The 14721-nt window shown below is 39.1% G+C and overlaps 1 protein-coding gene across 12 annotated transcripts in view; it reads right to left on the reverse strand.

Annotated features, from left to right (window-relative positions):
- The window catches only part of adgrb2 (adhesion G protein-coupled receptor B2), a 262213-nt gene that overhangs the window by 46788 nt on the left and 200704 nt on the right, over positions 1-14721 (reverse strand). For all 12 annotated transcript variants that reach the window (XM_023345456.1, XM_023345457.1, XM_023345455.1 and 9 more), the window contains 6 exons: positions 14353-14456; positions 13872-13974; positions 13211-13361; positions 8936-9005; positions 7155-7221; positions 1103-1188 (listed from right to left, as the gene is read on the reverse strand). In XM_023345456.1, the coding sequence (XP_023201224.1) occupies positions 1103-1188; positions 7155-7221; positions 8936-9005; positions 13211-13361; positions 13872-13974; positions 14353-14456 (581 nt within the window). The remainder of the gene's footprint in view (positions 1-1102; positions 1189-7154; positions 7222-8935; positions 9006-13210; positions 13362-13871; positions 13975-14352; positions 14457-14721) is intronic.

The following is a 14721-nucleotide window of genomic DNA, read 5'->3' on the forward strand; positions in this document are numbered from 1 at the left end:
CAGTTCTTCCAAAGTTGCCAGAGGCCTCTTGGTTGCAACGGCTTGGTAAGTTACCTGTGCCAAAATCTTTCCATTTTTTGGAGGATGAAGCACAAAACGTTTGTACTTATGTGTAGAAAATGAATCCTTCACTTTACCTCGTAGATCTATGCTGTAGTCTGTGTTAATTTATCTCATAAAATGCTAATAAAATATATTGAATCTGTGGTTGTACATGACAAAATGTGGAAAAGTTCAAACTCTATGAAAACTTTTGCAAGGCAATGTACTTGAGTTAAAATGACAGGAAATATGCTCAAAATAATCTTTCCAGGATCAGGGATGACTTAAACGGTATATATGAGCTTTAAGTGTTTATACATCAAATAGGTTTGATCTCAGCCACATCCCTGGGTAGCAAAGCTAATCAGCCCCCTAGAGAGCAAGCCCATACAGTTATAAACAAACTATCAATTTCTACTTCTGCAATCAATGCACATTGAGGGAAATGCAATGAGACAGATAAGAGAAGAAGTCGATGGAATCAATAGATATTAAAATCAAAACACTCAAGTTTGGAAAAGATGGTAAACGTCTCCGTACAGAGTTGATAAATTTCAATGCCTTACTTTGACAAATCTGCACGCACGCCACGTGTGAAGATATATTATTTGTTTTCATGCTTTTAAGGTCTCTTTTTGAGCTACTCTCTCTATTCACATTACATTTCCAACTGCCACTGATTTTCATATCTCCCAAGCTCATCTGTGTCACCCCGCTGAGAGAACTAGGTGGTTACCATTTGTAGAGGTGACGCTGAGATGCATCTCGGAGAGCAACAGCACATAACAGATGTCTTGCCATCTCCTTGCCAAATTAGATCATATTTTCTGATTTTTGTTAGCGGAAGCGCAGGTGTACGAGTAGGTGCATATGTGGAGAGACCCTCAGAAGCATTTTGAGTTATTTGCCAGGAAAATGTTGTCTGACAGAAGGAGAAATATGCCTAATATGGCAAATATGATTTCAGTTTTACAGCAAAAATATATGCCTTGGACAGTAGAAGATGTCAGTGTGTAGGTGTGGGGTTTTTTTTGTGTGTGTTTTTTTTAAGTTAACTTACCCTGCTCGCTGCTTTTTAGACTTGTCTGAGATGCCGTCTCGAGACATGAGCTTGTTGAACACCACAATCCCAATGAGCATGTTAACCTGTTAAATGTAAAGAGAAGACATTGTCATAACAGGCACATAAGCCAAAGCTGGTCTTCTTTCATTCTTGTTCAACATGTCACTGCATGGGTCAACCACTCTGAGGGTTAGCTGCTCTTGAACACAATTAAAGAACGCCTCATGCCAAATACAATCTGATCTTTTAAATGCATTTGAACACTCGTCTTATGTTTTCCACATTTGCCGACTGGAGTTTTCAAAGCAATCACACCAGTTGACATGTTGGATCTTGTGAAAATATGTAAGCAAATTGTTGAACAGCACAAAAACATTTTTAATTAAATAAAAAAAAAAAACATAAGATAATAAAATAAATGAACGACTGAATTAGACATTTCCAAAACCTTATGAATGAATGAAAAAATATATTAAAAATAATAAAGTCAATTTATAGTTAATATTGTAATAGATGAAAAGCAAAAACAAGAATAATTCAACTCTTTCTTTTTTTACCCCCTTTTGATATATATATTTTTTCATCAACAAAAAGAGCCAAAAAAGGCTTCAATGGCAAAACAAAGATATTTTACAGTTCCACAAATCATCCACACAAAAAAAGAAAGACAATTTTGAAACTAAAAAGAAATAAAAATTTTTAGGTGAGCATGAGAACAGAGAAATTTGAATTTGAAAACGGGACACTGATCGGTTAGCTTGCTTCTTAAACTAACAAGCAGTTTATTTTTAAGCATATTTAACATCTGGCTACACTGATCCTGTTGCACAGACTTAAAATTAGACACACTCACGCATACACACAGCTGAGCAAGTGCTTGCAGAGCTCTTTCACTCTGAAATCCTGCACATCTGGAACATTTTCTTTCCTGGTGACATGTTTCTTAGAAGCCTGGTGTTCAAAATAGAGTTTCTGAGCAATCATCTGCTCGTGCTCCCTGTCAGCATCAGTGGGAAGCAATTTTCATACACTTGTGCATGTGCATGTTATCCTTGCCTTCCTTTCAATCGCCCACAAAAGCAGGTCCTGGGTCAAAAGAGAGAAATCGTTTCCATGATACTACGGAAATCTTCAGAGCTCAGCAGATACAGCATTTTGAACTTCAATGCATTTTAATGGGATTTCATGTGATAGACCAACTGAAAGTAGCTCATACTTCACATGGAAAGAAAATGATGCACGGTTTATTTTTTTTTTTTTAGTAAATAAATGTCTGGAAAATGTAGTGTGTGCTGTTACGGTCCCTGGCCTCTTGAGGCTGTGCAGGTTTCTTTTTGTTATGCAGGTTCAACTGTGAGGGCAAACCTTCCTGATTGGCTGCAGGAGAGCAGCCACTCCATTGGACCAGCAGAGGATTGTCAAGCCAATCAGATGCTGATGAGGCCCACCTGCACCATATAAAAGGCTCCTGAAATCATTCCTCCAGTGGGGCAGCTAGTTTGCACTTATTTATATACATCTGGACTTTGGGGGCATCCTATCAAATGAAATGCCATTACGTTGTCTAACTGGATTCATTCTATTTGGAGTGGACCTGCTGTGAGGGAAATCTGTTGCATTTCCAAGTGTTTTGGAGTAATTTATTTTGAACTGCCCTGTATTTAGCTCTCTCCATTTTCCTAAAAACTCTTGCCATTGTTCTTAACTCTGCTGAGAGAAAGGTAGGGCTTTTCAAAGTGTGGGTCATGCCTCCCCTTGGGAGCGCCAGAGTTCTTGAGGGGGTTTGCTGTATGAGGGGGAAAAAATAAACCAGAAAAAGCAACTTACTCTTTGACCACCTTCACCAAGCCTATGGAGAGATTTTTAGTACCTAAAGCTATGGTGAGTAAAGTTAGGTTTATAGTTGGATTGGCTAAGAGTGTGCCTGGGACAATAGCATCATTTGTACCGCAGTGCTGGTGTTGCATGTTGTCATGGCGCCTAATCGTGCACGTGCAAATTTTTGTAACTTGGCAAGTATCACTCGTACCACATTTCACTCAAACTGGATGATTTGGAACTTGTTCTTGCAGAATACGTTCAGCTGTATCGGCATGGATCCATGGGGGCAAGGTTTTTGGAGAATGACCAATCACCAATGTATGCTACAAGTATGCTCGGCTCATGCCAACTCAATGTGAATCTCTAAAAGCCTGCAAGTAACTTAGGGCGACAAAGGTAGTATGACCAAGATTTTTGAAATTTTGTATTTTTATGGACTGGATCTGAAGATGCCCCTCTGCCACAATGTTGTCTGCCAAGCCTTGGGAGTTTTTGACGGCAGGCTAAATGAACTGTGGTGAAAACAGTAGGTAGTTAATAGTTTTAGCACAGCAAATGTCACTGCAACTTAAGCACCATACATAGCTTAAGCACTACCTTATCTATTTGCTCTTTGAAGGGGGCTAGCTCACCCAAAACCCTTATTGTATACCAAAGATTTTTTAAGGAAAAAAAAAATGTTGCAAACCCTAAACTCTTTTCCTACCTTTAGTGTATCACATAAAATCCCAATTAAGTAGATTGATGTTTTTTGGCTGTAATGTTGAGAAGTTGAAGGTCTGTCAGTACTTTTTTTGAGGGAGAGTACATTCTAACTGTTACTCTCACTTTGTGACATATTTCAGGGGATTTATCTGTCTGCTGAAAAATTCTCCTCTCCATAATCTCCTCTACACTCATCGTGCCGCGGTTCACAATGAGCTCTGGAGCATCAGATTGAAGGAACTAATGTTGTCATGCCGGTCATGTCTGGCACCAGCTCTGTGAGTCAGCATCATCCTGTTCTGCTATTTGCTCAAGGCCAGGTTCATTAATTAGAGAAGAGTCCAGCGGGAAGGTCTCTGTGTTTCTGTGCCTGAAGCCCCACTCTTATTACAGCTGTTTGTTAGAGCGGAGGCACCGGCAACAATACCAGGGGGCTGGGCACCATGCCGCAGCTGCGATTTGGAGTATGCTTCAACATTGTGGGAGCAGCAGTGGAGGAGGAAAGCTGAAAACAATGGGCCAGGAAGTGAAAAATCAAATCTTAAACTGCATTGTAAGGGCCTCAAACAGAAAGCAGCTGTTTTTCATTTCTTCCTTCAGTCTCATCTGAAAGGTTTCTTTAGTTTTGAATATGCTGGGAGTAACAGGCTTAGATATAAAACACTTTGAACTGCCTTGTTGCTGAAATGTGCTATGAAAAAAGAACTTGACTTGAAGTAAGTATTAAGAACAACACTCGCTAAAAGGGACATTAAAATCATGTGAATCACTGGCCTTATTCTCAATTTAGTTCTACGTTTGGTTTGTTGTCACTTAACTGACCAAAACCTGCCATCTCTAAAAGTTGTTCTGTTCAAACTGAATACAGGATTACCTCTCAGGAAGAAAGAAAGGGAGGGAAAAGGGAAGGAAGGGAAGATGAGTATCACAACTATTAACGCAAATTCACTTATCCACAATTTTTGCACAGATTTGCAATTTTCACCAGTCATTGCAACTTTTCCACAAATCTGACGAATGTCTTCTTACGTGTCCACGTTTAGGGTGTTTTTCAGGACATCCAGGGGGAATTTTACTGATTGAATAAAAGGTCCGGGTTTTAAATTGCTTGGCGTGATGCACTGAGTGAGTCTTTATATTTGACTTCCTCCCTGAACTGCTCCCTGGTGGGTGGGTTGGAGCGAACGGTGGAGAAGTGGAAGACAGACGGCACACAACAGGTTGCGCTCCAGTATTGCAACTGATATTTACAAAGCACAAGTGTAGCTTTATGAACAAGCCGCAAAATAAATTTCCCTCATACCATCTGGGTTGCAATAAATGGGTGACCCTAATGCTCACACACCTTCTCCTTCCTTAAATAAAATAACTCTTAACATACATAAATCATCAGGTACAAACACTTTGATAGGAACCTATTTCAAGAAGATACAGATATTTCAACTTTCTTGTAAGATCACATTATCACAAAAATAAAGCTTAAATAAATGTCAACTTTGACCACAGCTTTTTGAAGTAAGTGCAGCAAGATCAGTAATTGTAGGCCACAAAAATCACAAGAAAACATTGCAACATCCCGAAAAGACTGATAGATGAATAAGACAAAGAAGGGAGGCAAGGAGAAAAGAAGGAAGAAATGGAGAGCGGGAAGTGAAAGAAGGAAGGGACAGACTCCAAACTTGCCCTTAACTAAAAATAGTGAAATTGAACATAATGGTTGCCAAGCAATGAATATTAACAGTCATAAAATCCATGAACTCCTCAAAAAAGCCCCGCCAAGCTCTGGTCAGAAATTCAGATACAAGCATTCATATCCCATCTGCACATCTGTGAATCCATAGTTTATTTCCTGCACGACAGCAAGAGTGACACATCCGATGCCACCCAACAGTATCAACAACAGTGGCAACAATTAGCAACCTAAGATGTAGCGCACTCTATCCAGACTTATTAAACCTAATGGTAGAAATCTCCACCCTGAGATTCATTAAGCACGAATTATCACAGCTCCGTACAAAAACAGACAATTAAGACCCCACTGAGATGCAATTATGGCACTACATTTTACTGTGGAGCTGAGCTTAGGTAGCTGTGCATAAAAATGGCCAGCCACTGAACTTGGTAAAAACAACACATACTGAGCTATATTTGTGCCCCACCATGTTCCTTCTAAATTTATGGCCAAGGACAGGCTTCAGCCCTAGATGCATTTGGTTCGGTGACTCATGCTCTGAAAGCACGCATTACAGGGAGAGTTTAAGGGCAAGAATAGGGCTATAATTCAGGGTAGAAATCTAATATATAGCCAAAAGCTCTTGTCTGCTTACACTGTATTTTTTTTCCTGGGTTGACATTTTAAACTCGGAGTTCAAGGGTCTCTGCTCATCATTTTGACATGTGTGCTTCTAAAGTGACGGCTGAAGAGCAACTGAGGTCAGCATGAATACTCGTTACTGCCATCAGCTTTTGAGGGATGGGGCAAATCAGAAGGTAGATTTCTTTTTTTTTTTTAGCATTTAAGGTCAGTGTTGCCAAACTTTATTTTACTTATGCTCCTTACCGCTACTGCTAGTCTGGCATGAAGCACATATTTAAAAAATATATACGAGTTAAGATTCCTGTCAAAATCCATGTGGACCTTATGTGGAGTACATTTAATGATGATGCATATCCGAACAATGAGGATGTGAAACTATTTTGTTGGAACTGTGGTAAATGTTACTAATTTAAGGCAGAATATTAAGCATGTTTATTTTAACAAAGTCATTTAGGGCACTTTGTGTGCAGTGGGGGTGTTGACTGAAGAAGACACTGCAAGATAATTGCAATTTATGCGTTTTGTTTTGCAGGTGCATTTGAACCTGAGTGATTTTGATTGTGTCAGATATAAAAGTGGTCTAATTTTAAAATATGCATTCAAAATGTTAACATGCTGTATTTTGTTGCTTTAAGCATCTTTATTTCACCCATGGTCTTATATTGTTGCATTATTATGACATGCTCGAATAATAAATCATAGGAATCCAGCTATGGCATTGACCATATACTGTAGGCGGTCACCAGGGGCAACACTTGTTGGAGAGTGTACTGGTGAAAGCCTTCAGAAGAATAAAAAATAGGCCATAAATAAAATAACATCAATATTATTATAAAGAGTCAGCTCCTAACCGACCTCTTTTTATTATCCTCTGTAACAGCAAACAGTGAAGGAATAAAAATATAAAATTGACCAAAAACAATGTTTCTCATTATTTGGTTGACTTAGCCCTGAGCTTTCTCTGCACAGTTTACTGTGGAAGAGGATGAGGAGAAGAGATATAGATATTGATATTGTCATCATGCAAAGGCTCTCCAAATCCTCAGCTGCAGCCTTCCCAAGACAGAGAAGGAACAGGCAAGAAACATTGTCCACAAACTTTTAAGGTATATCATATTCGGATAATGTTTGGAGGGAGCATAACAATCAAGGACCACCATCTAGGGCGCCAGGTTGGCCAAACCATGCAATAGTGGGCAGACTCACCAGTACAATGACAGCAGCAGGACCAACGAAGGCATAAAGCAGGCCGCCCTCCAAAGACAACCAGCAACTGGAAGAAAACAGAAGCACAGAACAGATTGAGGGTTTACCTTCCACTACAGTGCGAGAGCTGATGAAACTTTAGATAAAAAAAATAAACTTAACTCAAATTCATTTGGTGAAGGTGTCCAAGTAATGGAGAATTTATCGGCCTTTTAAATTTTTTATAGCTAAATGAAATTGTTTCTTTTTTTACTTGAGGTTGTTTTTCTTTCTAATGTAGATCTCCTGATGCCCAGCAACAGACAGATTTGTAAAATAAATTTGGGTGACTCCTTAGTTCGCGATGACTCCCAGCCAGTCTGTGCTTAGTCTCCATGGTAACCAATATTAGCAGTTGTATTTTCATGTCTGGCTGGATATAGAGATTTCAATGAAGGCTTTGAAAAATTTAAACAGGAGTCTCTTACTTCCAGGTATCTGATAAATCCTCTTATCCAAAAGCCAAAGATTTAGTTGAAAGAAAGAAACAACATGATTAATCCCACAAGTTTGTGTAATAAAAAGTAACACCATCTTAAAGATTGGTAAAAATCTTGTTTAAATGAGCCACTGTGACCTCTGTAATTTTTTCAAAAATAAACCTCTTATGAGAGAGAGAGTGGCTGCCCTTATTTACCATTATTAAAGTTAAAATAAAGTTACTCTTTCAGCCCGGTAAAATTGTCTATATAACTTTTTCTGTGGTTGAAAGGTCTTTTAATAAAATGCCACTTAAAGGACTGGAGTCACTGACTATATGGAGCACTTCCCCATCTCTACCTTGCGTTGTGTACGACTACTCAGCTACCTATTAAAAGGCCACTACTTTACACTATTCCCTTGCTAAAACAAAAAGAAAAAAAAATCAGCTGTTTGAAAATATTTCCGTCACAAACTATTTAGCAAGTTAAGTTTGAAAACTAAAGGCGCCTGCCTACTCCAGGCAGGATGATTACTAACTGCAAAGCAGAGCTCCACTTTAAAAGAAAAAAAAAAAAACGTAACAGTCCCTTTAAAAAGAAGCAGTTACAGAAGCAGGTGGTGGAGAGAGGAGGTGGATAATTTGCACACACTTACATTTTTTATATTGCATCTAAGCTATAATAAACACACACATTTTGACTCCTTTTAATGCATAAACTACTTTTTAAGTATAATTCCAGTCTATGTGAGAGGGCTTGGAGTCTTCCAAAAACACTTGGGGATGCTCTCTCTCGTAAAACCTGATAATGTAGTCATAAATACCGCAAGCCACAGAGAGATACTTAAAGCTTGAACTGTAATTTCCGAAAGCGATCAAGTGCCTTGATGATACCTCCTGTTAATTGCATTGAGAGCATCATGTTGAGCTTATTAAATAAGAATCTTGTACATTTCATTCAGTTCAGTCTTTATATTACCATATTTTTAAAAGGTATCAATATACAGAACACTGAGAAATTGGGGGAAACTGGCACCTTTGGTGATGCAATAAATAGCTTATTAAATTGTTTAAAAAAAACAGATATTGGTAACAATTCAGACCTGATAATCACCTCTGCATGGTATTTTTTAAGAGCTTTCTGCTTGTAAACTATACAGAGAAACCAATGGAAATCTGGCAGTAAGACCAGTGAATGCCACTACACCTCAGGCCCATTTGAGAGCTAGTGAGAGGAAGAAGCTGCTATTAAGCGAAGGCATCCAAATTGAGTGGTGATTAGAGCGCAAGAGCAAGCAGGGAGTCTGGGCAGAATACTTACTAGCTGGCGGTGCCATAACCTCTTGCTCTGGTGAAACCCACCGACACTGCAACAACAAGGGCTGGAAGACCTGCAGACAAACACGCGCACACACGCAGAGAGAAAAAGATCAAACGGCTGAGACAAAGGATGAAAGGAAGCTTGGATGGTGATGGGACACATTGGCACAAGACACAGTGAGAACAACTCTGACTCTACTCGACTAAATGCAAAGCTGGCTTTGCAACAGCACGTAACACGTCAACGGATGACTGAGACCGATTTGATTTTGAGTTGTGCATATGCTCCCTTAAAAACACTGATAGTCATGGCAATGTGTCTACATGCATGCCATTTGAACTTTTTCAACATTTTATCACTTTGAAAAAGAAAATTCTATGTATTTTCAAAAAATACATAGAATGCTGTGCTGTTAAATAAAATTTTGTGTGATGTGCATAGGCGAAAAGTCGGGAAATATTTGGCAAAAAAAACAACATTCCACATATTGTGCAGCTCAATCTGTCTGTCTCTCTGTAAATGAAAAGAAAGCGCGACTGTTGCCGATTGCCCGCGTGGAAAAGAAGGAACATCGCGGCGCCCGTAATGAGTTTGGCTCTGAAATATTCTCGTAATTAACAAAGCTGTGATTATGGCTGGTAATGAAAAGCAATTAGAAAAAGTCACATTAACTTTAACAAATAAGATGGTTGAGAGCCAAGCCTGTCCACCAAGCAGCCTGCACCGAGTCTCAGTTAGTCAACAACATCAATCTGGCGTTTACTTGTATAATGCGGTGAACACACAAACACACACACACCTATGCATATACGTATCTGGCTCCGACTCAAATCCAGTTACACCCTAAAAATCTCCTTTCTCCTTGGCAACAGATTTCAATCGCATAATTTGCAGGGAAAATTGCAAATCGGACGGAAGGAGGATAAAACTTTTGATCCTCTCCATTCTACCCAACTGTTACACGCGTTTCATGTGCGTCTGGGAGGAACGTGCCGCAGCCACCAGCACACACCCCCTTCCCTCTCTCTGTGTCAGTATCTCCCCATCTGTGACTGTAGAGCAGTCTATACATTCTCTGCCTCTATCAGGTAAGGGCATCAGTGACTTGGCAGATTAGACTGCTGGGATCAATACTGAGTGAAATGAGCAGATTGTGTCCGTGTGGGTGTGTGTAGGGATGGTGCAGTGTTGTGATTTCCAGGCCTATCTTGAAGCATCTCCCCGTGTTGTGCAGATGTTATCATCTCTTTTGATTATACACCGAACATTCTCCGTCCATGTTGCACCTGGTTGTACAACACTGAGGAGACGGCATAATGGAGTAACATGGAAGGTGAATGGAAAAGGTGACGAACGGATGAATAGCGGCGGGGTGCACTCTCGGTGAGCAGCCTGTCCTTTCTTGGCGTGTGTGAATAAGGAAAACGCATTAGGAAGTGTAAATATGGCTTTTGGGACATAAAGCAGTAAATTATTGCTTATAGAGCCGACGAATAGTGTATAATGAGAATGCAGGGAATGAAGATTGTTAAGCATAATACGGGCAACAATTTCAACACTGCAAGATAATAAGCGGTTACATTTCCATTCTGAAACAAGTCGGTCTTGCTGCCCTCCATCACTAATGCACCTCCCATAACACTGCTTCAATCAGCATCCAATTCAGAAAACTGTAATTATTTGCAGTGGGACACAGGGGCAGGACAGAAGTCCACTAAAAGTAACAAGAGAAAGTTTTGTTATTTACAGAAGTCCCTAGTGAAAGTAGTGTTGAGTATGTTCTGGGATAATGGACGCTTATTTAGCATTTTGAAATAGATTGGTTTAATCAAGCAGCAACTCCAACTACTGAAACTTAAAGAGAAAAAAATAAACTGTTCTTCTCATTGCTATTTCAGCCCAGCTCTAAAGATTTGTGCCCCTTCAAGAATGTCAATGTCCAAATCTTAAAAATTAAGCCTGGTAGGTAAACAACAAAAATATGAACAGATAAGTTTGAATTATCTCAAAGCAATTCTAATCGTAGTTATGAATGGATGGCTTTATGGTCCTTTGAAGGTCTTCATATCTTTCCCATATTACAGCTAAAAAATATAACTTATTTGCGATTAACCAGCATATAGTAGTGAAAAAGACTTTAGTCAGATGAAACCAAGATTCACATGTTTGACTTAAAATGCAAGATGTGTTTGAACACCAAAGCTGCATATCACCCTGTCATCCTGAAGCAGAGTTTCTGAGAGGAAATGCTTTTTTTTTTTTTTTAGCATGGTCAGGGGAAACTAGTGAGAGTTTATGGGTGCAGCAAAATACAGCCAAAGCTACAACGCAACGGCTTAGATTTCAACACATTTATGTGTCTGATTGGTAAAGTAAAATTCCAAGCCAGAAACTATGTAGACAGATTTTCTTCATTTTACTTGAACTCTGCAAGGCAGAATGGGAAAATGTGTAAAGCTGATGGATACATATCCCTCAAACAGCACTGAATGAAATGTGGCTGCATAAAGTACTGACTATTTGTAAATACACAATGAATTAGTATGTGTTGTTCTATAATATTATATTCCTTACAGTTTGTAAAGTGGAAAAAAGTAAACGATTTTAACAACTCTATGGTGTCTGAAATACATTCTTCTACTCCCCCCCCGCCCCCTGTGGAGCGAGAAAAATTAACAAAGTCCAAACCTTGTTAAAGAGAAAGAACAAAACACAGCTTTATTTCACATCTGCGCAGATGGAGAACTCCGAAGAGATCTAACTAGACAAAGGAATCACCTCTCTACATATACTGTATACCGTCCTTCTCCCACAGACGGAGTGTCACCACCAACATTCCCAAGGAGCTAATCAGATTAATACACACACAGAGAAAAATGCAACTTTCAGTTAAAAATGGGTTTCAGACAGAATATTCTGTGCCTAATAATAATCGCTCCGCCGTCGGTCTGGTCTTGTCACTCCGCAAGGTATGAAAACTATTTACTTATCGCCTGTTGCTTCTGACACACTGAGGCAAACTGTGAAGGCTAAAAAGAGAAACAATGACTCTGTAAGACTGAGTGAGACATAATAAACTAATTAAACATTGTAAGATTAATACTAAATAAACTTCTAATAAAAGTGAACACACTGTAAATAATTATTTTATTCCACACCCCCATACTTATAGACTTCAAAAGTCCTGAAATCAAATTTGTTGCTGCTCCAGCAGCAATGTGATGTATTTCAATTTGGTCACGAAACACTTTGGCGACAAGCAAAAAGATCTTGGGTGAAAAGTGTCCTGGGTGAGCTCCTCTTCTTGTCAATTCTATCCTTTGTTACTACCTCCTGTCGTTCCTTCAGTAAAGTTTTTGCTTTTTCCCATCACTCTGAGTTCAAAACCATCACACCAACGCTTGTAAAACATTACACCGGTCCCACTGACTTTTTATTCACACATACTAATATCGGAGAATTATCCTCTCACCATTTAGGTTCTTGACGTATGAGGTTGAAGAGTCAGTGAGCTGAATTCATGAATTCCATTTCTTAACACTAACATATACCACCAGTCCATTTATTCATGCTATCCTTATGGGCTAACAGAGCAAAATGGCATGTAACAACTCGTTCTCTTTGGTGGCCTGCCTCTAAGCAACACCCTAAAGAGGGCGCACCCTAGCATGTCACTTCCTTTAACATTAGCTCTGCGTGCATGTGCTTTATGTGTGTGCATATACGAGCATCCAAATAGCTAAAAGAGATAGAGGAAAACACACAATTATTTATTCTCAACACTGATTATAGACAAGTAGATTACAGGTGAGAAAGATTATCAATCGATGGGTATCAGCTTATACGTTAACAAAACTTCGGGGAAGAATCGACAAGCTTTCGATCGTTGTGTTTCTAAAGTTACTGGAATTTACACAATCAGAATTGTTTGAGAATGGATGGATTCACCCAACCGCCATTACTGAAAGATTGCAAAATCATTCAAGTTCAAAAACCCTCTGAGTACAACTGTACTGTCACACCAACATACAAGTATGTTCAGAAATAGGTTTCGTCTTTCAGATTGAAGGTTAGCTATTTGAAAAGGCTGCTATGAATACAGCAGTTCATTGAACAACCTGCATCTATGCTTGTTGTATCTTCAACATGAGCAACTGCATACATATTTCATAGACATTTGTTTTATGGCGAGCAGGCATCAGGAGTCAAGCGCAATCATAAACGAGATTCAGACGAATATATAATGTGGAATGGATCGAGCATGTACACACTTACCCCAGCCGAGGCACAGAAAACGCTTGCGAATGATGCGTGACCTTGTCTTGCCAATGACAGCCAGGTAGGACTGCCATGCCTCAGTCAGCACCCAGCAGAAGGACGCCAAGAAGAAGAAATGCAGGAAAGCAGCAGTCACAGTACACAGCCCCTGCAGCAAAGCGAGAAGTAAGCAAGAACTTAAAGCAAGAAATAAAAACAGATACCTTACAAAACACACAGATGCATAGAGAAACTAGTAAAGGCATCAAATAAGGAGAAAACAAGTTAAACTTCCACAGAACAAAACAGTAGGTAATCGAAAACGGCAATCTAATCAAGAACACTCTTTGTTCTTTAATGTTGAAGGTGGCTTTGCTGTGTTCTTCAGCTAGATCGATCCTGACTGCCACACGGTGAAGGCTTGCTTAGTCAGACAGCTCAGAGAGGGGTTTGCCAAAAATGTCAGCATGCTGCTTTGAAACCTCCACTGTATTAAGCTGTAAATCCTGTAAGCTGTTTCTTTTTTGTTTGTTTTCAAAGCTATTAATATATATATATATATATATATATATATATATATATATATATATATATATATATATATATATATATATATATATATATATATATATATATATATATATGTGTGTGTGTGTGTGTGTTTGTGTGTGTGCTTTACCTTGTTGAGTGTTTGAGATTGTCCTAGCAGAATCAGTAAATTGGAGGCCAGGATGGAGAAGCAGAAGTTGACCAAGATGATCGATCTCTCTGACCGGATGTACCTTAGGAGAAGAAGATTAGAAAGATTTAAAAAGTCACATTCAAAGCCCTATAGATCTTTTTCTCTCTCTCTCTTTTCCAAGACAGCTTAGTCATCAGATTGATTTTGGCATCTGTAAAGAGTATTAGTAAAAGACAAATAAAGGAATCAAAGGAGGGAAAGCCAGTCACCAACCCCCTCTGCTGTAACTGAATTATTTTGTTCTTTATTAGGCCTCGATGCCTTTTTATTTGTCACCATAGCTGATGGACACAAATTAGGCTTTTTTTCCAATTTGCACTGGCAGAAACATGAAAAGAAAATTAGCATTGTGCGAACAGGGAATGTATAAAATACAGATATTGGTGTCACACTATTAAATGTGTGTGCATGCAGTCACCTCCAAAAGGCAGCATAGATGAGCAGCAGGATGAGGAGAGCAGTGCAGGACACTCCACAGCCCACCATAAGGGGCACTGAGGGCATGCTGGTAGGACCCATGTCCTGAAACACAAGGACAGAGGAGAAGGCTGGTTAATAATTACCGCATCAGTTTTTCCTACTTTGGTCAACAGAGAATGAAGGCCCGGCTCATTTTACAAGTGCATCTCAGTGAATTAGTAAATGATGCAGGGGATAATTTGTTTCAGTAAATTAATTCAGAAAATGTAGCTCAAAGATTCATTATACACAATGTGATATATTTCTAGCATGTACTTTTGATCATTTTGATGAATAGAGCTGTACAGACAGTGAAAATCCAATAATA

The sequence above is a fragment of the Xiphophorus maculatus genome, chromosome 13, assembly GCF_002775205.1.
Source record: "Xiphophorus maculatus strain JP 163 A chromosome 13, X_maculatus-5.0-male, whole genome shotgun sequence".
Taxonomy (NCBI): domain Eukaryota; kingdom Metazoa; phylum Chordata; class Actinopteri; order Cyprinodontiformes; family Poeciliidae; genus Xiphophorus; species Xiphophorus maculatus.